Source organism: Nerophis ophidion, linkage group LG08, assembly GCF_033978795.1.
Source record: "Nerophis ophidion isolate RoL-2023_Sa linkage group LG08, RoL_Noph_v1.0, whole genome shotgun sequence".
Taxonomy (NCBI): domain Eukaryota; kingdom Metazoa; phylum Chordata; class Actinopteri; order Syngnathiformes; family Syngnathidae; genus Nerophis; species Nerophis ophidion.
In genome coordinates, this window is record NC_084618.1 from 72,341,910 (window position 1) to 72,367,932 (window position 26,023).

At 39.6% G+C, this 26,023-nt stretch overlaps 1 protein-coding gene across 4 annotated transcripts in view; it reads right to left on the reverse strand.

The window, feature by feature from the left end:
* Window positions 1–26,023, reverse strand: part of dnmbp (dynamin binding protein) — a 113,029-nt gene that overhangs the window by 53,112 nt on the left and 33,894 nt on the right. For 2 of the 4 annotated variants that reach the window (XM_061909625.1, XM_061909624.1), the window contains exons 3-4: window positions 25,318–25,440; window positions 20,848–22,809 (exon numbers count right to left, since the gene is read on the reverse strand). In XM_061909625.1, the coding sequence (XP_061765609.1) occupies window positions 20,848–22,809; window positions 25,318–25,440 (2,085 nt within the window). Of the gene's footprint in view, window positions 1–5,661; window positions 7,464–20,847; window positions 22,810–25,217; window positions 25,246–25,317; window positions 25,441–26,023 lie in introns of those variants that run through there. The other 2 variants (XM_061909626.1, XM_061909628.1) reach the window with 2 other exon arrangements.

Here is a 26,023-nt window from a genome sequence, read left to right on the forward strand (position 1 = left end):
TTGCACAATGTTGTGTCATCCGGTATGAAAACACCAATGCTGTTGGTAGCTTGCAAGATGTGCTATCCAGCACCCATGCTATGTATCAAGTCAATAAATCACATCTGAACCTTGAACTGAAACAGTACCATACATTCCAAATAAACAGTTCATGCCAGCCACACATTTTTACATACACAAATCAGTCAGATTCCTGCTATCATTTTCCTACACTTCTCTGTACTGTCCCAGTTTACGTGCACTACTGTAGATTTAAATGCTGTGGGCCTCTGAAACTCTACGGAGGCAATTTGGGTAATCTCAGTTCACGTGGCTGCCCTAGCTAACAATTGCTGTTAGAAGCCAGCTGGTCATATTGATAACAGCTTTTTACAGCTCTTACATTTGAATGTGTCTATGAATAATGTTTGCTTTGGTTTTTGGGGTTATGGTGCTCCTTAGAAGCATAGCAAAAAGTTGCCTGACTGACCTGTGGTGTCTAAAAAATGGCACCTTTAACCAGGCTGCAAAAGTATCCAAGTGTATCTTATGGAGTTGACTTTATTCATTCATACACATTACACGCCAAAAGTTGGGACACACCTTCTCATTCAATGTGCTTTCTTTATTTTCATGACTATTTACATTGTAGATTGTCACTGAAAGCATCAAAACTATGAATGAACACATGTAGAGTTATGGAATATAAGAAAAGAACAAGAACAGGTGAAATAAATGAAAATCACCTTTGGCTCTGATGACTTTTTCGCACACTCTTGGCATTCGCTCGATGAGCTTCAGCAGGTAGACACCTGAAATGGTTTTCACTTCACAGGTGTGCTTGAAGATCATCGAGAGAATGCCAAGAGTGTGCAAAGCAGTAATCAGAGCAAAGGGTGGCTATTTTGAAGATACTCGAATATAAAACATGCTTTCAGTTATTTCACCTTTTTTTTGTTAAGTACATAACTCCTCATGTGTTCAATCATAGTTTTGATTCCTTCAGTGACAATCTATAATGCAAATAGTCATGAAAATAAAGAAAACGCATTGAATGAGGACTAGGTGTGTCCAAACTTTTGGCCTGTACATTATATATATATATATATATGTATATATATATATATATATATATATATATATATATATATATATATATATATATATATATATATATATATATATATATATATATAAATAAATAAATAAATGGGTTGTACTTGTATAGCGCTTTTCTACCTTCAAGGTACTCAAAGCGCTTTGACACTACTTCCACATTTACCCATTCACACACACATTCACACACTGATGGAGGGAGCTGCCATGCAAGGCGCCAACCAGCACCCATCAGGAGCAAGGGTGAAGTGTCTTGCTCAGGACACAACGGACGTGACGAGGTTGGTACTAGGTGGGATTTGAACCAGGGACCCTCGGGTTGCACACGACCACTCTTCCACTGCGCCACGCCGTCCCTACATACACACACACATATATATATATATATAAGTATATATATATATATATATATACACATATACATACATACATATATATACAAATATACATACATATATACATGTATATACATACATAAATATACATATATACACATACACATACATACATATATATATACATATATATACATACACATACATATATATATATATACATATATACATACATACATATATATACATACACATACATACATATATATATACATACACATACATTATATATATATTATATTATACACATACACATATATGTGTGTGTGTATATATATATATCTATATATATATGCAGGGTTGTTGTATTATTCATGCACATTTGGCAAACTGGCTCCTTGCTGTCGATTGGAACAATGGCTCATCTTGTTCCAAAGATTTAAACTAAAATATTCCCTCTTTTGGTGCGGTGGAATTTGGTTTTGTGATCATTTTGTCCATGTTAGCTCCTACATGCTCATTTTGTATTTTGTCCATGTTAGCTGCCGCATGCTAACTAGTTGCACTGTGTGATGCTAGCGGGCCAGTGAATTTTCCGCAAAGATACAAAGACGAAAAGCTCTTGAATCATGCACTTTGCAATTTATCGATACTGGAAAACGTACCGACTTAATTTTCATTTATCGCAGGTAATTTTTATTTATTGCCTGTTAATTGACTGTTAATTAAAATATCGGCACAGGCCTACCTTGATTGATCGATTGATTGAAACTTTTATTAGTAGATTGCACAGTACAGTACATATTCTGTACAATTGACCACTAAATGGTAACACCCGAATAAGTTTTTCAACTTGTTTAAGTCGGGGTCCACGTTAATCAATTCATGGTAAATCATTAAGGGTGTTCCGATGCATTTTAAAATATAATTTCCTACTGTTTATATTTGTGCATAAAAATATAGTGAAAGATTGCTCTGCAAACTGTGGTGACCTCTAACATGTAATTCTATTCACTATTCAACCCAGGATGACTGCAGACATCCATCTATCCATTTTCTACCGCTTATTCCCTTTTTGGGGTCGCGGGGGGCGCTGGCGCCTATCTCAGCTACAATCGGGCGGAAGGCGGGGTACACCCTGGACAAGTCGCCACCTCATCGCAGGGCCAACACAGATAGACAGACAACATTCATACTCACATTGACACCCTAGGGCCAATTTAGTGTTGCCAATCAACCTATCCCCAGGTGCATGTCTTTGGAAGTGGGAGGAAGCCGGAGTACCCGGAGGGAACCCACGCATTCACGGGGAGAACATACAAACTCCACACAGAAAGATCCCGAGCCTGGATTTGAACCCAGGACTGCAGGACCTTCGTATTGTGAGGCAGACGCACTAACCCCTCTTCCACCGTGAAGCCCTGACCGCAGACAGGAGGTCAAAATGCATTAAAAAAAGAAAAGCTCCGCTATCCGCTCAATGCCAGCAAAAGGCACTTTAAACCCAATAAGCATCGTAACGACGCACTCTAATGTTGTTAGCCGTGCAATCAAACACAAACTCCTGACAGAGCTGAAACGCCCTAACAAGCTTAAGGGATGACAAGCAGTATGCGTGCATGTGTGTTTTGAAAAATGGCGTCAGTTCTTAAATAAGCCCCTGGGGGCCCCAGCCCACACACACACACTGGTCACTATAAGGAATCAGGACAGTGCTTGCCGGTGCCTGGCACCAGACAGACCCCCACTATCCACTCACCATGCTGACGCGAGGGATTAATACCCGGACTCATGAAAGGAGTTGGCCAGAGACGCCGCAATGGACTGTGTGCGCGGCCGTGCACGTGTGTCTAGGTGACTGGGGGAGGGGTCTTAGGGGCGCCACCTGCTTCTTCTCAGACACAATGAACTCAATAAAGCCAGAGGAAGGCTCTCTTTCTCTCGTTACAATCACTCAAACTTTGCTTACCAGTATTAGAAGGGGAGTTTGAGATGTATGCTAAACTCAACGGACTAGTTGTGGGTGAAGATTGTTCCAGCAACATGGCAATCAGCTTGAGGGACAATGACAACAAAAACCAAGAAGCCACAAAACTAGTTCTGCAAGTTCATAGACAGAAAAGGAAATAGTTGACCTTTCTGTGCGAGGCACACAAACAAACACACACACACACACTGTTATGAAGACATCCTGAGATAGGGAAAGACTAGTCAGCATTTGAAGCCCCCAAAGCATTGATTGGAGTTCACGTGATAAGATAAGAGAGTTCACTTCTCCACACGAAATTATCTGAGAATGACCATTTAAGGTATACTGTATCTCCCCTTTTGTGATGGGTTTAATCATGTTGGAGCACCATCTGTTAAATCTACATCATAAGTTTGTATGGAGTACAGAAAGAAGCCAAAGTCCTTGTTCTTAAAGACAACAAGGAAATGGACAAAAGACCGAAAATGATGATATCGCAAAAACAAGGACAATAAAGACACAACTCATAAAGACTCAATACATCTTTGAAGTCAACAATCACAACTGTATATTTGTAACACATGCCAATTTTTAACAATAACTCATTACATTCATTGGCTATCCCCAATAACGTATTACGTTATGTATATCCACGGATTAATTATGAAGTGTACAATTAAGTCCAAATTCACATAGCCTCAATGTGTTTGCTCTTTATTTGATTGTTAATATTCATTTCTATGCCATCCTTTTCTTTCACACAGCTGTGAACGTAATTTAAACATGTAAAAGTTATGGTGTGAATTAATTATTATAGTAAGACCTGGAGAGGGGTAGGACTAAATACAAGCTTAGCTTCTTCCTATTCCTTTAGATTTTGTTAAGTTGCGCAAAAATAAGCATGTGATGTTCCTTATTAGGGGTGTGGGGAAAAAATCGATTCGAATTTGAATCGCAATTCTCACGTTGTGCAATTCAGAATCGATTCTCTTTTTTTTTTAAATCAAAATTTTTTTTTTATCAATACAACAAAACAATAGACAGCAATACCATAACAATGCAATCCAATTCCAAAACCAAACCTGACCCAGTAACACTCAGAACTGTAATAAACAGAGCAATTGAGAGAAGACACAAACACGACACAGAACAAACCAAAAGTAGTGAAACAAAAATGAATGTTATCAACAACAGTATCAATTTAAGTTATAATTTCATCATAGCAGTGATTAAAAATCCCTCATTGACATTATCAGTAGACATTTATAAAATTAAAAAAAAAGTACAATAGTGTCACAGTGGCTTACACTTGCATCGCATCTCATAAGCTTGACAACACACTTTGTCCAATATTTTCACAAAGATAAAATAAGTCATATTTTTGGTTTGTTTAATAGTTAAAACAAATTTACATTTTGGCAATCAGTTGATAAAAAATTGTCCTTTACAATTATAAAAGCTTTTTACAAAAATCTACTACTCTGCTTGCATCTCAGCAGACTGGGGTAGATCCTGCTGAAATCCTATGTATTGAATGAATAGATTCGTTTTAAATCGGGAAAAAATCGTTTTTGAATCAAGAATCGTGTTGAATTGAAAAAAAAAATCGATTTTGAATCGAGTCGTTACCCCAAGAATCAATATTGAATCGAATTGTGGGACACCCAAAGATTCGCAGCCGTGTTCCTTATTGTAAGTTAAATATGTCTGAAACATATCATAACTAAAACCAATATTCTTTAGGCTACTTTTGATTAGTTTATACCTAATCAATTGAATTGTGACAAAGTTTAAGAACGTTAAGGAGTGCGGGTGGGAATTCCCTTCGTACACAACGTCAACGCAAGGCTTGTCCTTACCAAAATGGCTAACAGTGACAAATGCCGTCAAGTCATTTTTTAAAAACATATGCATTACTGTATGTTATCACCAGTAAAAGATATGTTCTGTTTCAAAGGAACTACAACAAAAACACAAGTGAAAGATCCTCTCTATATGAAAGGAGCGCTCTGGTGGTTTTAAGGAAGAACAGCAAAATTGCTAGTGAAAAATCCCCTATATGATAGGAGCATGCTTCTATTTTGAGAGACCTCCTGCGAAAACAGCAGGGAAAATACTCTACATGACAGAAGCATTATGCGTTTTTTAGGGACCTTTATAATTTAAAATGAACTGATGGACAAGTATGATGTCATTTACGGGACGAGTTGAACTTTGCTCACTCCTTTGAAACAACACAGAGTACATCCTCTCACTGTTTACCTTGGTTGCGCTTCCTGTTAGTGGCGAAGGGTGACTTTCGCAGCGCGCTGGGGGCCGTCTTCCTGTAAAAGCTGTTACGATCCAGGGAGCCCACATAAACAGGCTTCCGACCACGCTTTGGACCAGTATTCCAAGTACTTGACTCGTATCCTTTTTCCTGCTCTTCGCTGCGATGATAAATGCCGGGATCCTCAAAAGAATGCCCACGCGCCAGTTTATGATTTTGCTGCTCGACCCATTCCTCACAGTGCGTCTTGCGGTCTTTTGTGGGGTTTTCCACATAATCGACAGATACTGAACGCAAGTCTCGATATCTGTCCCTGGATCTGCGAAGGGAATGTTCTTCGTCTCTGGATTCGTAAGGATCAGTTTCCGCACGTTCGTTTTTGTAGAGGTCACGGCGGTCATAGTGCTCCTTTGCTCTATGTTTGTCCCTCCTCTTGTAGTCTTGATGTTCGTCTCTGAAGTCGTCATCCTTGTATCTGTAATAGCGGTCCCTCTCTTTAGAACCACTGCGTTTGTCCAATTCGGAGTCATACCTTTCTCTCCGTCTGTAATCTTCACTTCTTCGATTATAAACTTCCTTATCTTTGTAATAATGTTCTCTGCGGTCACCCTCATTGTAGGAATTCCGCTCCTTATATCGGTCGTCCTCGCCTCTATGTTGGTGATAGTCTTTCTCCTTATAGCGATGACCCTCTTTAGAGTCATAATAGTCTTGGGAATAATAACGATCTCTATCACGTAGATCCTCTCGGCGGTCTTCTTGATAGCAGTAGTCGTCGTATTGGCTGTTGTACCGGTCACGTTCTTTGAGGTCATGACTGCGATGTCTCCGTTCTTCATAATACTCGTCGTCGTAGCGGCCGGGCTGTCTTCTGTCGTACTTATAATCATATTCCTCATATTCCCTGTGACCCCTGCGGTCGTGATCATCAGTGGTACGTTCTCTGACCTTATTGTCTCTTCTTCTGTCCTTGTCCAGTGTGCCATAGCTTTCTTGAATCCTGTTGTCCCTTTCTTGTGTTGCTTGGACATAGCCCTGGTTGGAATTCTCTGGGCCTTGGTAGAAGCAATGTTTGCCTTTCCATTCTGATACCCTAACATCTAAATGACCATCCTCTGATCCTGGGTGGTAGTAAACATTCTGTCCTTGAAGCTTCTTCTGCTTTTCATCATAGTCCCAGCTTGCTTGGTCGCCCTGTCCAGCCTGGCCTTGGTGATCCCACTGCACAGGCCACGGATGTGGCACAGCGCCCCCTACAGCTGCCATTGGGCCAGTCTGAACAGGCATCATCCCGGCATGAATTGGCAAAGGGTAACCTGGAATTGGTGCCATCATGGCTTGCTGTGGAAGGCCGGGAGGAACAGGAATTACGCCATAGCCCGGATATACAACCTGTTGCTGCTGAAGCTGGTGTAGTTGCTGTAAATGTTGAAGATGAGCTACCCTCTCCCTCTCTTTAGCCCATCCGGCGTCCCCAAGCTCCTCCACACTCTTCCCCCTTTTCACTGGGGCCTGAGGAGCATAGTTCCAGTCCACAGGAGCAAACATAACAGGGTTACCGTAAACCACCGGACTCTTTATGCTGATGTGTCTTCAATGAGGCTTATTCCTTTTCTCTAAATTCCGGCATTCCATTACAAAGCGCCGGGGGAGACTCCAACTGTCAGGCATGTTGTGAGTAAGTGTCTCCCACTTGTAGTCTCTCTTGTCTCCTCTCTTTGGCCTCAGCGGGACTGTCTTGCCCGAGCGCCTCCCAACTCTCAGTGTAACTGAATCATCCCCTCCCCTCTGTCATCTCAGCGAATTGTTGCAGGGAGAGAGGTGGGGTTAGCGAAGGAGGGGCCTCCTTGGGTTAATGATTCAGCAGAGTCACATGGGTGGAGGATTTGCCCCTTAGCCACTCCCCTTGTTGCAATTGGCTACTACGTCTGTTTGCAGGAAAACACTGCCTGGCGGGGAAAGTAATAAATGGAAAATGGAGACAAATTCCACAGTATTTTTTACTGCCTCAAACAATTCTATAACCTTCACTGTATCCTGTTTAGTTTGTTGTGCAATTTCCAGGTCACCAGGTCACTAATCCTGGTTGTAGTAGCTTTGCTGCTGATGCTGCTCTGACTATTCCGGAGACCAGATTTAGATATACACTACAACTAAGAGAGACATTGATATTTGGACAGTTTTAACTTGATTTCAAAGTAAGGAACTAGAAGAGGACTATAGTTAGAGAAATGGGATTTTGTAGACCAGCAGCCTGAAAGAGTAGAAACAGGAGTGCACAATGAGCTATTGTTGTAGACTGTCCTCACTCTCAAAAGAGACCTCAAACTTTCAGTGTGAGAAAAAAACTGAGGCCTATTCATAAAGCAAGGGTATTATACATGCCTCCCCCCCTTGTGCTCTCTAACGCAGCTCTAGATGAAAGAGGCAGCTACTACAGAAACAGGTTTAAAGGACTCGCACACAAACAGGATACACTAAAGGCGCACCAGTGGGACAGGAACAGTGTCAATTAACCTACAATTTAAAAAAAATCAGCAGTAATAAGAAACCGCCACTGGTTTGTTTCATGGCGTGCTTTTTTCCAACCCGTTTCTCTATCTTGAAAGCCTAATTTACATCAAAAGTAATGAACTTTCATCAAGTGTCCATGGCCATCGTCTACTTGCCAGTTATAGACAATAACTGTCACATTTCATAAAATAAATCAACAGAAAAAGACTAGAAAAATCTGGAAAGTGACAACCTGCTGCAGTCTCGCTCAAGAAAAGAAGTGTTGTACAGTTAATGATGATCGCCTACCATGAATTGATTAACGTGGACCCTGACTTAAACAAGTTGAAAAACTTATTCGGGTGTTACCATTTAGTGGTCAATTGTACGGAATATGTACTGTACTGTGCAATCTACTAATAAAAGTTTCAATCAATCCATCAATCCAGCACTTGTGGTAACGGTGTAGCTATGTATGTGTGTAGTGTGCATATGTATGTATATATTTATCATTTATTTATATACAAGCTCATTAAGTTTGTACATAGAGTGAACAAGGAAGTTCGAGCTCAGAGTAATTTATGATTTAAAGAAAAGGGGTGGGATTAAATAAGTGTATACTTCTTCTCACTCCTTTTCAAATATGTAGAAAAAAAAAAAAAAAAAAGTCGAATGCTCATTTGTTTTTTTTTGTTTTTTTTTATTCTTCATTGTTTTCATTTTGTTATAATAGCCGTTAAGGCTACAGCACTGTATTGGATCATGCTTGCTCTTGTTTGTTTGTTTTTTTTTTTTTGTTTTTTTTTGCATATTTGAAATAAAAATATATCAATCAATCAATCAATCAATCATCAATCAATCAAACGCTCTGATCCAAGAATGACTATGATGCAATCGCCCCTCCCTAGTTATATATGATTGCGGTCACATTTTGAAAATAAACACTTCAAAACAATCGTACAGCTGCTATTAAAATCTCTTTTTTAATGTTTATTCTGTGGGTCCAGCTACTGTCTACTTAGCAGCAGCGAAACTTGAAATGCCCTAATTCTGGAACTTCTAAAAGGCTTATTTTGGTCTGTTCTAACCAACATTTTGCATTTTCAAGATGCGCTGAGACTTAATGTGAGGACTTTTCATAGGGTGTCAAAGGAACAAAATCTACCTTAGATGTCATCTGCTTGCGTAAGACTTTGTTTTAATTATCAGTGTTACACATCTCAGCTTTCATTTCCAGAATAGACCGAAACTGCATGTTTGCGTAAAGCAGCATTCTTATGGCGGTGGTTAGCTCATGTAAATGAAGATTCCGCAGGATCATTAGGGGTGCCCCAGTCACTCATTTATCAATTATAATACATTTTTATTTGTAATGCATTTAATAATGGGTTTGTAGAATTAGATCAACGAGCTCACACACAAAAAGAGGGGGAACAAGCTTGTTAAGAACCCTGAAACCAAGATTCTTAGACTTTCTCAAAGGCTTTATCTCTGTATTGGTACTAAATGTGTCTGGAGCAGACGCGGTTATGAGATGATGTTAACTTTCAGCGTTCAGGTGCTGGCTTCCTGACAATAATAAGCTGCCATTGTTTCCCGTAAGTGTCACGTTTGGTAACACACCCTGCTTAAGCGCGACAAAAACCCTCGCGGCTGAGTGAGTGTTTGTACACTGTGTACGGTGCATACACATACACGCACATGCATAGTGATAGGATGACAAACACAGATAAGAACAGCCTTTTCTGTGAACTGAGCACTAAGTGGGAAACCTAATATTGCAATATTGTAGTGGTTCTCAAACGTTTTTCACCAAGTACCACCTCAGAAAACACCTGGCTCTCCAGGTACCACCATAATAACCAGCATTAAAATATAGTAGCGTCGAAGACCTAAGTATTCATTAAAAACAAGGTGGATGTTTTATTTAACAAGAATATTTAATACTGTTGGCCCCCGTAACATTACGCACAATGCAAAAACATCAACAGTGACACTCCATATACAAGACCTGGGCAAATTAAGGCCCAGGGGCCACATGCGTCTCGTTAAGCCTATCAATCTGGCCCGCCGGACATTCATTCCCAAATATTTTTTTTAGATCTTTAAAATGGAAAGTGTAGCTGCCATTATGATGTGCAATAATGTTTTCTAATGACTGTAAGTCTTCAACTGTATAAAGTATGGGTGGAATCTGCACTTTTGCATGATGTACTAGTTACTATGGTAATTTATGTCCCAAATGTTTACAACAAAGTTCTAAAGCTTAGAGACATATCAGATTGTAGGTGGGGTTTTTTTTTACCCTTTTTGTTCATATTTCGTTGTTTGTTGTATCTTTACCCTTTTTGTTCATTTTTCACTGTGTTTGTTGTAAAATATGTGGATGAAGAGGGGGTTTGACGTTCATATGTTGTCAATACTCAGTGTTTTATCCTTCATAGTAAATATTGTAAATCCCACATACTTTATTTTTATGTACTTTCTGGGTGTCTCATTCAGTAAAAAAATTTAAAATTCCTTTCCGTTTTTGAAGGCGGTCTGTCATAAGGTTTTTAGTATTCAATCAAACATTATTGTGAGTTTTTGTATTAGTGTTCCTAAAAATCCGATATACTGGCACCCAGACACATTTCTTTCTCTAAATTTGGCCCGAGGCAAAATAATTGCCCAGGCCTGCCATATACAGTACATATTTACAAACGTCTTTGGTGTTCCACTAGATGGAGCCCACATACGTACCACAGCTTCAGAATCACTGCAGTACATAATAGAAATGAGGTACACCTATAAAATCCAATAAATCAAGGTAAAAGAGCAGTATCAATTGGGAGATGTGGTCTAATGCAGTGGTTCTCAACCTTTTTGCAGTGATGTACCCTCTGTGAACATTTTTATTAATACAAGTACCCCCTAATCAGAGCAAAGCATTTTTGGTTGAAAAAAAGAGATAAAGTAGTAAAGTACAGCACTATGTCATCAGTTTCTGATTTATTAAATTGTATAACAGTGCAAAAATATTGCTCATTTGTAGTGGTCTTTCTTGAACTATTTGGAAAAAAAGATATAAAAATAACTAAAAACTTGTTGAAAAATAAACAAGTGATTAAATTATAAATAATGATTTCTACACATAGAAATAATCATCAACTTAAAGTGCCCTCTTTGGGGATTGTAATAGAGATCCATCTGGATTCATGAACTTCATTTTAAACATTTCTTCACAAAAAAAGAAATCTTTAACATCAATATTTATGGAACATGTTCACAAAACATCTAACTGTCAACACTGAATATTGCATTGTTGCATTTCTTTTCACCGTTTATGAACTTACATTCATATTTTGTTGAAGAATTATTCAATAAATATATTCATAAAGGATTTTTGAATTGTTGCTATTTTTAGAATATTTTTTTAAAAACCTCACGTATCCCTTGGCATACCTTCAAGTACCCCCAGGGGTACGCGTACCCCGATTTGAGAACCACTAGTCTAATACATTAAGATTCGCAAAGCACAGAGAGTGACTTTTCTGCGAATAAACAAGTGAATTGGAAACATTTTCACATGTGGGGAGAAACCAGAAGGTCTGTCATCATGGCTGTCAGAAAGTGGGCAAAACTTTGAATCTCAAGTGATGACAATAACACTGTAAGCATCACTCTGAGTTGTCAGCAATTTGTCCAATATGTGAAAATCTCTATCTAAATACAGCTTATGAAAATATTTGACAGCAGTCACTTTAAGGGTGTGCTGGCATTGCCCAACCAGATAATAATTAATGATGTTTGTGGAATTTCATCCATCCATCCATATATTTTCTACCGCTTATTACCTTTGGGGTCGCTGGTGCTACAATCGGGCGGAAGGCGGTGTATACCCTGGACAAGTCACCACCTCATCACAGGGCCAACACAGATAGACAGACAGCATTCACACTCAAATTCACACACTAGGGACAATTTAGTGTTGCCAATCAACCTATCCCCAGGTGCATGTCTTTGGAAGTGGGAGGAAGCCGGAGTACCCGTAGGGAACCCACGCATTCACGGGGAGAACATGCAAACTACACACAGAAAGATTCCGAGCTCGGGATTGAACCCAGGACTACTCAGGACCTTCGTATTGTGAGGCAGACGCACTAACCCCTCTTCCATAGTGAAGCCCTGTGGAATCTCAATTAACCAAAATAATCTCTTATGAGAGGAGTCGCCAAAATTCGGCCCTGGGGCCCAAAATTATTAAATTATTGTTTTCTAAAAATTCTATTAAACACAGCCTTACTCAGAATTTCACAAGTATTCTTTAAAGTTATTAAAATTTTTAATTTAAAAACATACTTGTACTGATCGAATACTATATTTGACAATGATAAAAAAATGTATTGGACAAAATAGTATTTAGAAATTATTTGGATAATCCGGATTGATTTATCAATTAATCTAATAACACAAATTATAATAATAAACAATTCAAACGTGTGGCTCAGTAGGTCATACTTGACCGTAATAGTAAAAAATGAACTGACCTCTCTTTTAGTTTATATTTAACATACTTGGCATATCTTGGTACAGTATCTTTATGGTAGTTTTAGGGCAGTGGTTCTCAAATGGGGGTACGCGTACCCCTGGGGGTACTTGAAGCTATGCCAAGGGGTACGTGAGATTTTTTTTAAAGATATTCTAAAAATATCAACAACTCAAAAATCCTTTATAAATATATTTATTGAATAATACTTCAACAGAATACGAATGTAAGTTCATAAACTGTGAAAAGAAATGCAACAATGCAATATTCAATGTTGACAACTAGATTTTTTTTGTGGACATGTTCCATAAATTTAAAGATTAATTTTTTGGGGGAAGAAATGTTTAGAATTAAGTTCATGAATCCAGATGGTTCTCTATTACAATCCCCAAAGAGGGCACTATATGTTGATGATAACTTCTATGTGTAGAAATCTTTATAATTAAATCACTTGTTTATTTTTCAACAAGTTTTTTGTTATTTCCATATCTTTTTTTCCAAATAGTTCAAGAAAAACCACAACAAATGAGCAAGATTTTGCACTGTTATACAATTTATAAATCAGAAACTGATGACATAGCGTTGTATTTTACTTCTTTATCTCTTTTTTTCAACCAAAAATGTTTTGCTCTGATTAGGGGTTATTTGAATTAAAAAAATGTTCACAGGGGGTCCATCAGTGAAAAAAGGTTGAGAACCACTGTTTTAGGATGTCAAATCAACAAAAACATCAATATCGATCAACCAAAAAAACCACTATCAACAAATTTTTTGTATCTACCACCTACTCGAGACCTACTTTGGCAGTATCATGTTCTGTTCACCATGAATAGATTAACGTGGACCCCGACTTAAACAAGTTGAAAAACTTATTCGGGTGTTACCAATCAGTGGTCAATTGTACGGAATATGTACTGTACTGTGCAATCTACTAATACAAGTTTCAATCAATCAATCAATGTTTCCAACTGAGGCAAAAGATAGCAGTGATACTGCATCAATATGACACAACACTGACCCTACCTGCTCCCCCTTCTGAGAGTCCAAACAGTGCATAGAGGTGTACCATGGGCCGCATTAAAGTCCGCCACAACCTTACTTTCGAGCTCTTATTAAGATGGACCATGTTCTGTCTTCTCTCTCTTCTTCATTTCAAGTCAGTAGGTGTTCACGCATGGGGTGGAGAAAATAAAGGGGGCCCAACATTGGCTGTCAGCTTCACACTATGCAGGAATGCTTCTCGCGGTTATGCGACATGTGGGTTTGTCTATGACAGCCCTGAGCGTCCACATACTGTACATACAGTCGCGATCAAAAGTTTACATACACTTGTAAAGAACATAATGTCATGGCTGTCTTGAGTTTCCAATAATTTCTACAACTCTTATTTTTTTGTGATAGAGTGATTGGAGCACATACTTGTTGGTCACAAAAAACATTCATGAAGTTTGGTTCTTTTCTGTATTTATTATGGGTCGACTGAAAATGTACACAAATCTGCTGGGTCAAAAGTATACATACAGCAATGTTAATATTTGGTTACATGTCCCTTGGAAAGTTTCACTGTAGTAAGGCACTTTTTGGTACTTCTGGCAATCTTCTGGTAACATTTTTGTTACCGGGTAAAATTTGCTCAGTTCGGCTAAATGTGTTGGTTTTTTGACATGGACTTGTTTCTTCAGCATTGTCCACACGTTTAAGTCAGGACTTTGGGAAGGCCATTCTTAAACCTTAAAGGCCTACTGAAATGAGATTTTCTTATTCAAACGGGGATAGCAGGTCCATTCTATGTGTCATACTTGGTCATTTCGCGATATTGCCATATTTTTGCTGAAAGGATTTAGTAGAGAACATCCACGATAAAGATCGCAACTTTCGGTTGCTAACAGAAAAGCTCTGCCTTTACCGGAAGTCGCAGACGATGACGTCACATGTTGATGGCTCCTCACATCCTCACATTATTTTTAATGGGAGCCTCCAACAAAAACAGCTATTCGGACCGAGAAAACGACAATTTCCCCATCAATTTGAGCGAGGATGAAAGATTAGTGTTTAAGGATATTGATAGCGACGGACTAGGAAAAAAAACAAAAAACGCGATTGCATTGGGACGGATTCAGATGTTTTTCCCTTATCTTTTTATTGTGTTGCTAGTGTTTTAGTGAGTTTAACAGTACCTGATAGTTGGAGGTGTGTGTGTCCACGGGTGTCTTGACGCCAATGTCTCAGGGAAGTCGACGGCAGCTTTATGGACGGGGCAAGCTCAGCTTTTCTCCGGTAAGAAGCGACTTTTTACCACAATTTTCTCACCGAAACCTGCTGGTTGACATCCGGTCGGGATCCATGTTCTCTTGACCGCGCTGTCATCCATAGTAAAGTTTCACCTCTGGGAATTTTGAACAAGGAATCACCTTGTGTTTGTGTGGCTAAAGGCTAAAGCTTCCCAACTCCATCTTTCTACTTTGACTCCTCCAATATTAATTGAACAAATTGCAAAAGATTCAGCAACACAGATCTCCAAAATACTGTGTAATTATGCGGTTAAAGCAGACGACTTTTAGCTGTGTGTGTGCGTAGCGCTCATACTTCCTAAAAACACGTGACGTCATCATTACACAACGTTTTCAAGACGAAACTCCCGGGAAATTTAAAATTGTAAATTAGTAAACTAAAAAGGCCGTATTGGCATGTGTTGCAATGTTAATATTTCATCATTGATATATAAACTATCAGACTGCGTGGTGGCTAGTAGTGGGTTTCAGTAGGCCTTTAATTGTATTCAATAATTATATCTACCTACTTACAGTTAACCACTTTGTCAAATGATATGAAACCTTGTATTAATCACACAGATATTATTTATTTACCTCAGGGTTAGGTCTGGCTGATTAGAAAAATAAGTACTAACTAGGGCTGGGCGATATATCGGGTTTGTAAGATATATTGATATATTTTTAAACAAGATATGAATTAAGAAAATATCGTAATAGCAATATAATTTATTTCACGTTAAAATGACCAACCGCCGCTTATTTTTTGTGTTCCTTGTTCTCCCCCGCTTCCCCTCCCCGGTCTACTAAACCCCTCCCCTTCCTCCGTCCAAGACGTGCTTGCACGTATAAGAACATCCATGATTGGTAGGTTGTTTCCTATGATGAGTGACGATTGGTTGAGATTAGGCCAGGGGTAACAAACGTGCGGCCCGCGGGCCGGATCAGGCCCACCAACAGGTTTTATCCGGCCCGCGGGATGAGTTTGCTAAGTATAAAATCGAGCCGAAAATTTTAAATGAAAGAAACTGCTTTTTGAAATGTGTCCACTAGCTGTCACAATAGCAATTCTTTGTATCTTTGTAGATGATGCTACATATGTAAAAAAAACAAATAAACCACTTGATGTTAGTGCACCAGTCGAGGAAAATGAGCAAACTACATAAATAACATCCTTTTATTTGGTTTTGATATAATTTTTTTATCTTGATAGATTGAAAATGAACTCCAATGAGTTAACTGATGAACAATATCACACAATTTATTCAGAAATTATAAATAACAATAACTAAAGATAGAAAACCATGACTTGATTAACGTGGACCCCGACCTAAGCAAGTTGAAAAACTTATTCGGGTGTTACCATTTAGTGGTAAATTGTACGGAATATGTACAATCTACTGATAAAAGTTTAAATCAATCAATCAATACTACTAACCGCAACATGTAAGTGTAAAAAAAACAAAAAACATTATAATTTTTACCATTTCAGAATGTCTTTATTCTATTTTTAAACAAGGAAAACAATCTTAAGTTGTCTTTATTTTTAAGTTATCGTGCCGTGATTTTACCAGTCCGGCCCACTTGGGAGTAGATTTTTCTCCATGTGGCCCCCGATCTAAAATGAGTTTGACACCCCTGGATTAGGCCAATCAAAGGCAGGAAAGGGAAATCACAACAGACATCCTAAATGACGACGAGAGAGTCGTGGAAGAGAAGAGCGATTTATATATTTAAAAAACTAGTGGAAGATGGCAGAGGGATTCTCTTATTTAGATTTTTCTTTTAGCGTAGACGACATCCAGGAAACCCATAATGCGTCTACTTGGCCACATTTGGACAAATGTATGCGTCTGGGTGAAACATTCATTTGAGTTGTTTACCATGTAAGCCCAAATCAAAACTGTTCTCCAGTTGCCATGCCAGGCATATTTTGCATGAGAAATGCTGCCAAAAATGTATGCCGGAGTGAGGAAGATTATAGTCGCTTAATTAAGTCAAGTCACTAACTTGGCGCTGACCATAACCTTACGTGTGTGACAGTGCATTATATAGTCGACTGTGAATTAAAAAGTGCCTGCCTGCAAATTTATCTATCTGAGTTTGATTGATTTTGTATTATTTGCATAGCGATGTTATTTATTTTACGTAGAAAGAATACTTTTCTATTTTATTTATGTTATGTAGTTCTGTGCTACTTAAACAGTTTATTTTTCTGTGCTGTTAATACCCATTTTGACTAACTGGGTTAATAAAAGTGCCACTGACTGTTTACAGTAAAGTTGTCATTCACTTGAATATAAATGGGTTGTACTTGTATAGCGCTTTTCTACCTTCAAGGTAATCAAAGCGCTTTGACATTACTTCCACATTTACACATTCACACACACATTCACACACTGATGGAGGGAGCTGCCATGCAAGGCGCTAACCAGCACCCATCAGGAGCAAGGGTGAAGTCACAACGGACGTGACGAGCTTGGTACTAGGTGGGGATTGAACCAGGGACCCTCGGGTTGCGCACGGCCACTCTTCCACTGCGCCACGCCGTCCCATATCAGTGAATCTCGCTCACAAATTAATATCTTTGTATGTGTACGTTTACTGGAAAATATATCGAGATCTATAACGAATATCGAGTTGAAGTAAAAATATATCGAGATATACTTTTTCGTCCATGTCGCCCTGCCCTAGCACTAACCAAATGTACTGCAAAAAAAGGGCCGAAAAAGGAATGTACTATTATATTGCGCTAAAATAAACTAAATCAATAATGAAAATGTTTCTTAAAATAAACCGTCAAACAAATTAAAGCGCAAATGAAAATACAGCTTCACCACTTTAGTCATAATTTTTGCGCTTAAAAAAGGTCTGTATGGCTGTGCAGTGTCGGATGTCTTTTTTGTCAAATCGGATCTTTTTAGTGGCCGTTCACGTTAAAAAAACAATGGGTTTTTAATGTGAATGCAATCTGACCCGCATGCAGACATGAAATCCACTGCAGTGTTTAGAGAAGTCAAAATGGCTTCAACTCTTGCAGTCATGCACTGACCAAATATGCCTGATTAGCACTCAAGGGACGGCGTGGCGCAGTGGAGGAGTGGCCGTGCGCAACCCGAGGGTGACTGGTTCAAATCACCCCTAGAACCAACCTCGTCACGTCCGTTGTGTCCTGAGCAAGATACTTCACCCTTGCTCCTGATGGGTGCTGGTTGGCGCCTTGCATGGCAGCTCCCTCCATCAGTGTGTGAACGTGTGTGTGAATGGGTAAATGTGGAAGTAGTGTCAAAGCGCTTTGAGTACCTTGAAGGTAGAAAAGCGCTATACAAGTACAACCCATTTATCATTTATAACTCTAGCCGGCCTCAGTGCTGGCACATTTGACGTCACGCCTAAACGTCATCATTACGCGACGTTTTCAAGAAGAAACTCCCGGGAAATTTAAAATTGCAATTTAGTAAACTAAAAAGGCCGTATTGGCATGTGTTGCAATGTTAATATTTCATCATTGATATATAAACTATCAGACTGCGTGGTCGTTAGTAGTGGGTTTCAGTAGGCCTTTAATTCTAGCCTAATTTAGCCATTCCTTTACCAGTTTTGACATTTGTCTGGGGTCATTGTCCTGTTGGAACACCCAACTGCGCCCAAGACCTAACCTCCGGGCTGATGATTTTAGGTTGTCCTGAAGAATTTGGAGGTAATCCTCCTTTTTCATTTTCCCATTTACTCTCTGTAAAGTACCAGTTCCTTTGGCAGCGAAACAGGTCCAGAGCATAATACTACCACCACCATGCTTGACGGTAGGATTGGTGTTCCTGGGATTAAAGGCCTCACCTTTTCTCCTCCAAACATATTGCTGCGTATTGTGGCCAAGCTGCTCAGTTTGTGTTTCATCTGACATCATATGGACAAAGATAAGACCTTCTGGAGGAAAGTTGCACGTATAACAATAACAATTTGGAGTAAATCCAAGAAGAGAGGGTAGACCGACCCCAATGGGAGACTTCTTAAGGAATCTGCTGCGAAACAATTCACAAATCCTCTATATCAGTGATTCTCAAACTGTGGTACATGTACCTGGTGATACGCCAAATAATCCCTTGATTAAAGTACAGAGTTTTCTTTTCCCTATATTCAAACAGTGTTACTGTTCAAATTGTGTGTAATATTACAGTGGCCAAAATATTAAATATACTGGTTTTTAATCAATACTTTGGCCTACTACGCTACTGTATTTTAATGTTGGTCCTTAGGATGGGATTGGACATAGTTTTATTTATCCCACAGAGGGGAAATTACAATGTTGCAGTGCAGATTTTTACATGGAGGTGCAAAGGTTAAAAAAAAAAAAGTTTTTTATGGTGGTTCTTGGATAGCCAAATGTTTTCTGAGGTACTACGTAGTGAGAAAAGTTTGAAAACCACTGCTATACAGTATATGACAGGAGCGCTGTGTTGTTTTTAAGGCTCTACTGCAAAAAAGCTAGTCAAAGATTTTCTTAGTCAAGGGTCGCCAGCCTTTTACTACATCAACATAACACCAATATATCCATCCATTTTCTACCGCTTATTCCCTTTTTTTGGGGTGGCGGGGGGCGCTGGCGCCTATCTCAGCTACAACCGGGCGGAAGGCGGGGTACATCCTGGACAAATCGCCACCTCATCGCAGGGCCAACACAGATAGACAGACAACATTCACACTCACATTCACACACTAGGGCCAATTTAGTGTTGCCAATCAACCTATCCCCAGGTGCATGTCTTTGGAAGTGGGAGGAAGCCGGAATACCCGGAGGGAACCCACGCATTCACGGGGAGAACATGCAAACTCCACACAGAAAAATCCCGAGCCTGGATTTGAAACCAGGACTGCAGGAACTTCGTATTGTGAGGCAGACGCACTAACCCCTCTGCCACCGTGAAGCCAACACAAATATAAACTCACTTTATTGCAGAATCAGTGGAACCCCATCCTTGTTTCCCTGCTATTCTCTGCTATTCACTTTACTGGCTTACTGTAACAGTGCGCAATGAAGGAGGAGGCTCAATCGAGTGCGACAGTGTAACGCATGGGAAGATGAGGGCTATCTTTCAAAATAATATACCCGAAAGACAAAAACCTTTTTTAAAACCTGGTACAAATTTGAGAACTATTGCTCTCTATGACAAGAACACACTGATGTTTATAAGAATCACACTCAGAAAGGAAAGTCAAAGATCCTTAAGGTAAACATGACAGGAATGTACTGCAGTTATTAGGAGTGTGCAACAAAATGCCAGTCAGAGTTTCTCTATATTACACGTGTGCTGCTGTTTTTGAGAATCTACTGAAAGAAGGCTAGTCACGGATCTTTTATAGGACAGATGTGCAATGCACATCTGTCCTACTGCAAAAACACGTATGAATGATCTTGTCTGTGACATGAGTTTTCAGATGTTTTTTTTTTTTATATTACTGCAGTAACGCTATTTAGATATCCTCTATACTTGTTTAGTGTTTCTGCTGCAGGAACGCGAGTCAGGGATCCTCTCAATTCACTGGAGTGCATTACTGTTTTTAAAACTATTACAAAAAACAAGTCACCAATTCCAAATATGCACTGCTGTTTTTAGGAATTCATTCCAAAAATTCCAGTCGCTAATCTTCTGCGTTTTCTACTTTTTTTTTTTTAGAAATCTGCTGTACAAAACTGTCAAATTTTCTACAAATGACAGGGGCAAATTGCTGTTTCCAGGAATCTGATACCAAAACAAAGATATTACATAGAAGGCTGTAACAGCAGTGGTATTAACACCAAAGTTAAATAATCACTCGGACAATAATACATACTGTTAAATTGGGATTGAGGTATTTTTGGACAAAAATGACTACCAAACAACTCTTACCTCGCAACTGCTGCTGCTCCAAGGACAGCGTCTCCAGCGTGTAGGTGCAGAACTCCAGGTTCTCCATGACCTGCAATTGGGCCATGTCATCCTCTTCCTCCTCCAGCATGGCCCTGAGCTCCTCAGCAGTGCGTGCGTACGCCTCCATCTCGTTCTCTACCTCCTGTAGACGTAGCAACAGCTGGCAATTCTCCTCCTGCGTTCTCTGCCTTTGAATCTCCAGCTCCAGCTCTTGCTCTTGATCTTTCTCAGTTTCGGACTGGAGTTGGAGCTGGCGTTCCTGGGCGTCCATGAGGTCACCAAAGTCGTCCGCCTGTGCGTCTGTTATTTGATCAAATATTTTTAAAGTGGGTTCAAAGAAGATGGGGTTGTTGAGGGATTTGGTGGGTGGAGGAACAGGAGGAGTCAGTCTTGGGGACCGAGGAGGAGGAGGACGTGGAGCAGGGCGCGTCGGTTTGCTGGCCGGAGGGCCTTGGAGATGAATGACTCGAGGTCGCGGAGGAGGAGGGCGAAGGGTCCTGCGCCTCTCTAAAGAAGAGGACGCAGAGGTGGACGCTGGGGAGCCCCGCATGATGTCGCTCTCGTCGCCATAGTCCAAAATTGAGAAATGTCTCGAAGCACCGGACGTCAAGCTTTTCTCAAACTCAAACAGCTGCTGGGACAGTTTGGCTTCCAAGTCGCCGGCGGACGTCAGCAGGGTGTCAAAGGCGATGGATGCCGGCGTGACATTGTTGGAGCCCAGCGTCCTCTGCGGCTGATGTGTCTGCTTCCTTTCCTTTTTAGTCTCAACGAGGCTGATTAAGACTTGTCCGAGAGTTGCGCTTCTGTTGAAAGCGGTGGTGCCATCCACTGGCTGTCTGCCAGAGTTCCGCCTGTCTTTGGACCAAGCAGGATGCCTGCTTGGAAGGGTGAGGCTGTGGGTTAAATTAGGCGGCAAAGGCTGTGCGCTACCATTCGCATAGATCTTCTTATTTGTGTTCGGAGTCAAACCATTGTGGTGGTTTTGACTTTGTGCAGGCAGGCTAGGCCGAGGAGGTGGAAGTCTTGGCCTTGCTGGCGGCATAGATTTGGGTCTTTCTGGTCCTTGATTGGTTGTTTGGGATTCAGAATGGCTTTGGGCTGTCTTTCTTTCACTAGGCCATCTCCGCTCGTCACTGGTCTCAAAGTAGTCCAAGTCCCATACGGTATGATCTTCATAAGGTATTAACTTAGGGGCATTCGCAGAAGTATCCGAGCTATATTGGAAAGTGTTGTCCTTCTCTTCCTCTGGTTCTACAATATGTGTTTCCTCTGCCATTTTGTGCTCGTCTAGTTTGACAAACCGATGAGGAAAAATCCCGCGGCGCCCTCTCAGTATCCCCTCCAGCCAGCCGTCTTCCAAGGTGTTTAAAACACGTATGCGGTCGCCCACGTCAAAGTCCAGCTCACTGGGCTCCATGGCGCGAAATTCATATAGCGCCACTCCATAGACAGCACCTTCCTCTTCTACATCTTCTTCTTTCAGCTCTTCTACCTTCCTTTCTTCAATGGCTTCCTCTTCTCCTTCGTCGTCATTGCTCAAATACTGGCACTCTTCAGGCTCCTGGGGAGATCGAAGAGGTCCCAGGTTTTCCACGAATCCCTCCGGGAAGATTCCTCTGCGTCCCTCAAGCTCCCCCTCGTACCAGCCGGGCTCAGGAAGTCCTGTGATGGTGATCAAGTCCCCCTCGCGGAAGTCCAGCTCCTCGTTCAGCTGCGCGTGGAGACTCATGAGAGCCCGGGCCTGGCCTAGGGCGTATGGCGGGAGGTCGGAAGCCTGAGCCTGGGCTGAACGCTTGGATAGTTGCCTGGAGAGGCAGGAAAGGCTCAGCTCTTTCACACAGGATGTGGGGAAGGTGCCACGTGTGCCCCAGGCATTACAACCACGAAGCCAGGTTTCCCCAAGGTCCATGGACTCTGCTGTGTCGTTGACTACGACATCACCTTAAAAACATAGAATAATGGAGACATTTGAAGAAGACATCTATTGAAAAATAATATTTTTTAGAGTAATGTGTGGTACCTCTTGAATTCAAAATGCTTTGGAAGAAACGCAAACATATATGTAATACAGATATCCCCAAAGCTGTTTACTCATTAGACAAATAGTCACTGATTTTATGTTAGGTGCCACTGCAAAGGCATTTTGCTTGATAGCGCCCATGTATTTCAAACAAACTTGCTCTAAACTTACACACATGCTTGTCAGACTCCTAAAGGTTTTTGTGGCCCTAAACAAATCTGTTTGTAGCCCCATTTAGGTCTTTAACACTATTGGTGTAACATGGTAGGGGTTATAAGGCTGACTGCAGCGTTGTTAGTACTATAATGCAGTCGTCCCTTGCCACATTGGCTTCAAAGTTTGCGGTTAATATGGGGACTATGTGGTTGGTTATTTCATGTCAGTAGAGCTTTCTTATTTTTGAAAAACATATTAAGAAAGTTGTAAACAGATTTTTTAAGCTCCAGCAATTAAAATATTTAATTTGTGATGATTTGTACTTCGGAAATTGGCCTGGTCTGGAACCAATTAACTGTGATAAACACTATAGGCGACCAGTAGTAGATTTGGCTATAGGGTGTTTGCATAAAAGACACAATACAACAAAAATGCAGTTCAAATATCTTTGTAATTAGATATTAAGAAAAAAATTATTATTAGGACTGCAGAGACCGTTGAAACAAAAAATAAAAAATAAAATTACACAACTTTATAACCAGGCATTTTACTAATCCTGTTCAACTCTTTTTCTTTTACTATTTATTGTTTTGTTTTCTATCTTAATTATTAATATTAATGATACATTTATTTAAATATTACAATTTTATTACCTTATTTATGTAGTATTTATATTCTATTTTTGCATATAATTCATCATGTTTCATACTATTTTTTAGATGCCGTTAATTTGAGTTATTCTCCAGTGTGGACGCCTCAAAGGTTGCTTTTTTACTCAAATCCCGATTGCCATACTGTCAATTGTGTGTTTGTGTGTGTGTGTGTGTGTGTGTGTGGTGTTTTCTCTTCCTTCTTTTTTTTGTACAGCACTTTGTTTGCCACTTGCCTGTGTAAGAAAATAATGCTTATTTTTATATTAATATTTGAGAGCTTATGTAAAGATTTTTTATATATTTCACATAATCACGTATGAAAAATTAACTAAAATTCAGTTCAGTCAAATATGTTCGATAATGACCTAAGATTACAGGAAAATGTTAAAAACAAAAAGTTGATCGGTCCAAAGATAAAAGAAAAGTGTTCAATATCTCCTACTGCAGTGAAGCAAATTCAAAACTGCTATGCCGCTTCAACATTAATTGGATAAACTAAACAATAAATGGGCAAAAACTATGAATCAACAAATTTTCTTTAGACACTAAATCCTTCGAGAAAAGGTCTGGCTAAAATATAGACTCAAATAGTATGGTCGTTTCAGAAATATGGGTGTCAATCTGTCACGATGAACACGTCAAAGCGATGCTAAATTAGCAAATATCTCTATGAGCTTTTGAATGGAGGAGGCTATAATGCTGCTGTAAGCTAAACTAAAACTATTACAAGGGACATGTTGACGCAACGCTGAGTATAAGTTTAGCAGAAACAAAGTACAATTTTATTTATGAGGCAATTCAGGCTGGCCCTGCCTAAAGGTGTGTACCTAACTTAGTAGTGATTCATTAAAACATCATAAAGTTACAGTAGGCGATTCATAACATGTATTGTGTGAGAATTTTCAAGTCAATAGCATCACTGTGCGGTGTTATTGTTAAAAAAATAATAGTACATAAAACATAGTAAGGGTGCATGATTTGAAAATTTTTTTACAATGCAAGTTGGCCCTGCAAAGTTATTTATTTATTGACACTGGTGGGGGATTTCGAGTAATGTTAGAAGTTATGGGGGTCACATTCCAAAGACCATGCAGCTCCACCCCCCATTGTGTGCGCGAGGAGCAAAACTGGAACGCAGCCAACGGGGAGCATGGAATACGGCAAACAGGAAATTAATGTTTCATAGACAACTATTGAAGACTATTTCCTATTATGACAAAACAACATAATAATCTGCTCATTTATACAGGCAAATCACACTTTGAGGAACTAATACGACTAAAACTACTGCAAAAATTTTGTGCATGATTAAAAAGACCAGCAATTACCAGGATAAGGGATCTTTGCAAACATCATTGGCTTCGAGTTTTTGAAGGGGAGCCAAAAAAAACATGGAATCATGTTGAGAAGGAATTTGAAAACAAAAACAGGGACGTTTTACACAAGCATTTGATGACATCTAGTGGAGACTTTGGGGAAAAGCTAAAAAAAAAAAAGCACATCACACACAAACATTTTACCTGAAGGCAATGTCATCAATAAGTTATGCTAAGTAAGAAAACAATGTTGATTAGACTAAATTTAACAATATATTCAGTTTCCGTCAGATGGATATAGTACCTCTCTTCAGGGAAAGACTTCCTGTCTCTGTGGAGCTGAAATCATTGATGCACACATACAGTCGGTCTCCAGGCTTGGTGCTGGGAATGGTGACCTCCTCCACAAAGGTGCTGGGAAACTGACCTGAAAGCAGCACATTGCGGGACATTCCAACTTCCTTAGTGCATTATTTTAAAACATGATCTTTAGTCATACTAGTTATGCTGGCAGACAAATCTATTAATATTCTCGACGTGACATACTAATGACTGAATGAATTAATGCATGAATAAATGAATGAAATAAGTTTATTTCGGTCATATAATCAACCATTTTGTGTGATCCATTTAACAGTACAGATTATACATATTCAACAATCATACACATTTACACACAAAAAGAAAAGGAAAAGAATGACCGAAAAGGAATTGGCTGAAGCCAAGCTATCCTATACCTTCTCTGAAAATAAGATTACTTGAAACATCAACAATCAAAACATCAATGGGATGAAAGTAAATGTAACTACATTGTATAATTTTCTATTATTTCACCTTTCAAGGCTTTCTTAAACCTTTACAAAGAACTACATGTCATCAACTCATCACTGGGCTTGTTCCACCATTTAACTCTTAAAACTGAAATACATTTGTATTTTATATTTGTCCTTACTTGACCTATTTTAAAAATCAATATTCCCCGTAAAACATACTCAAACAATCAATCAAAT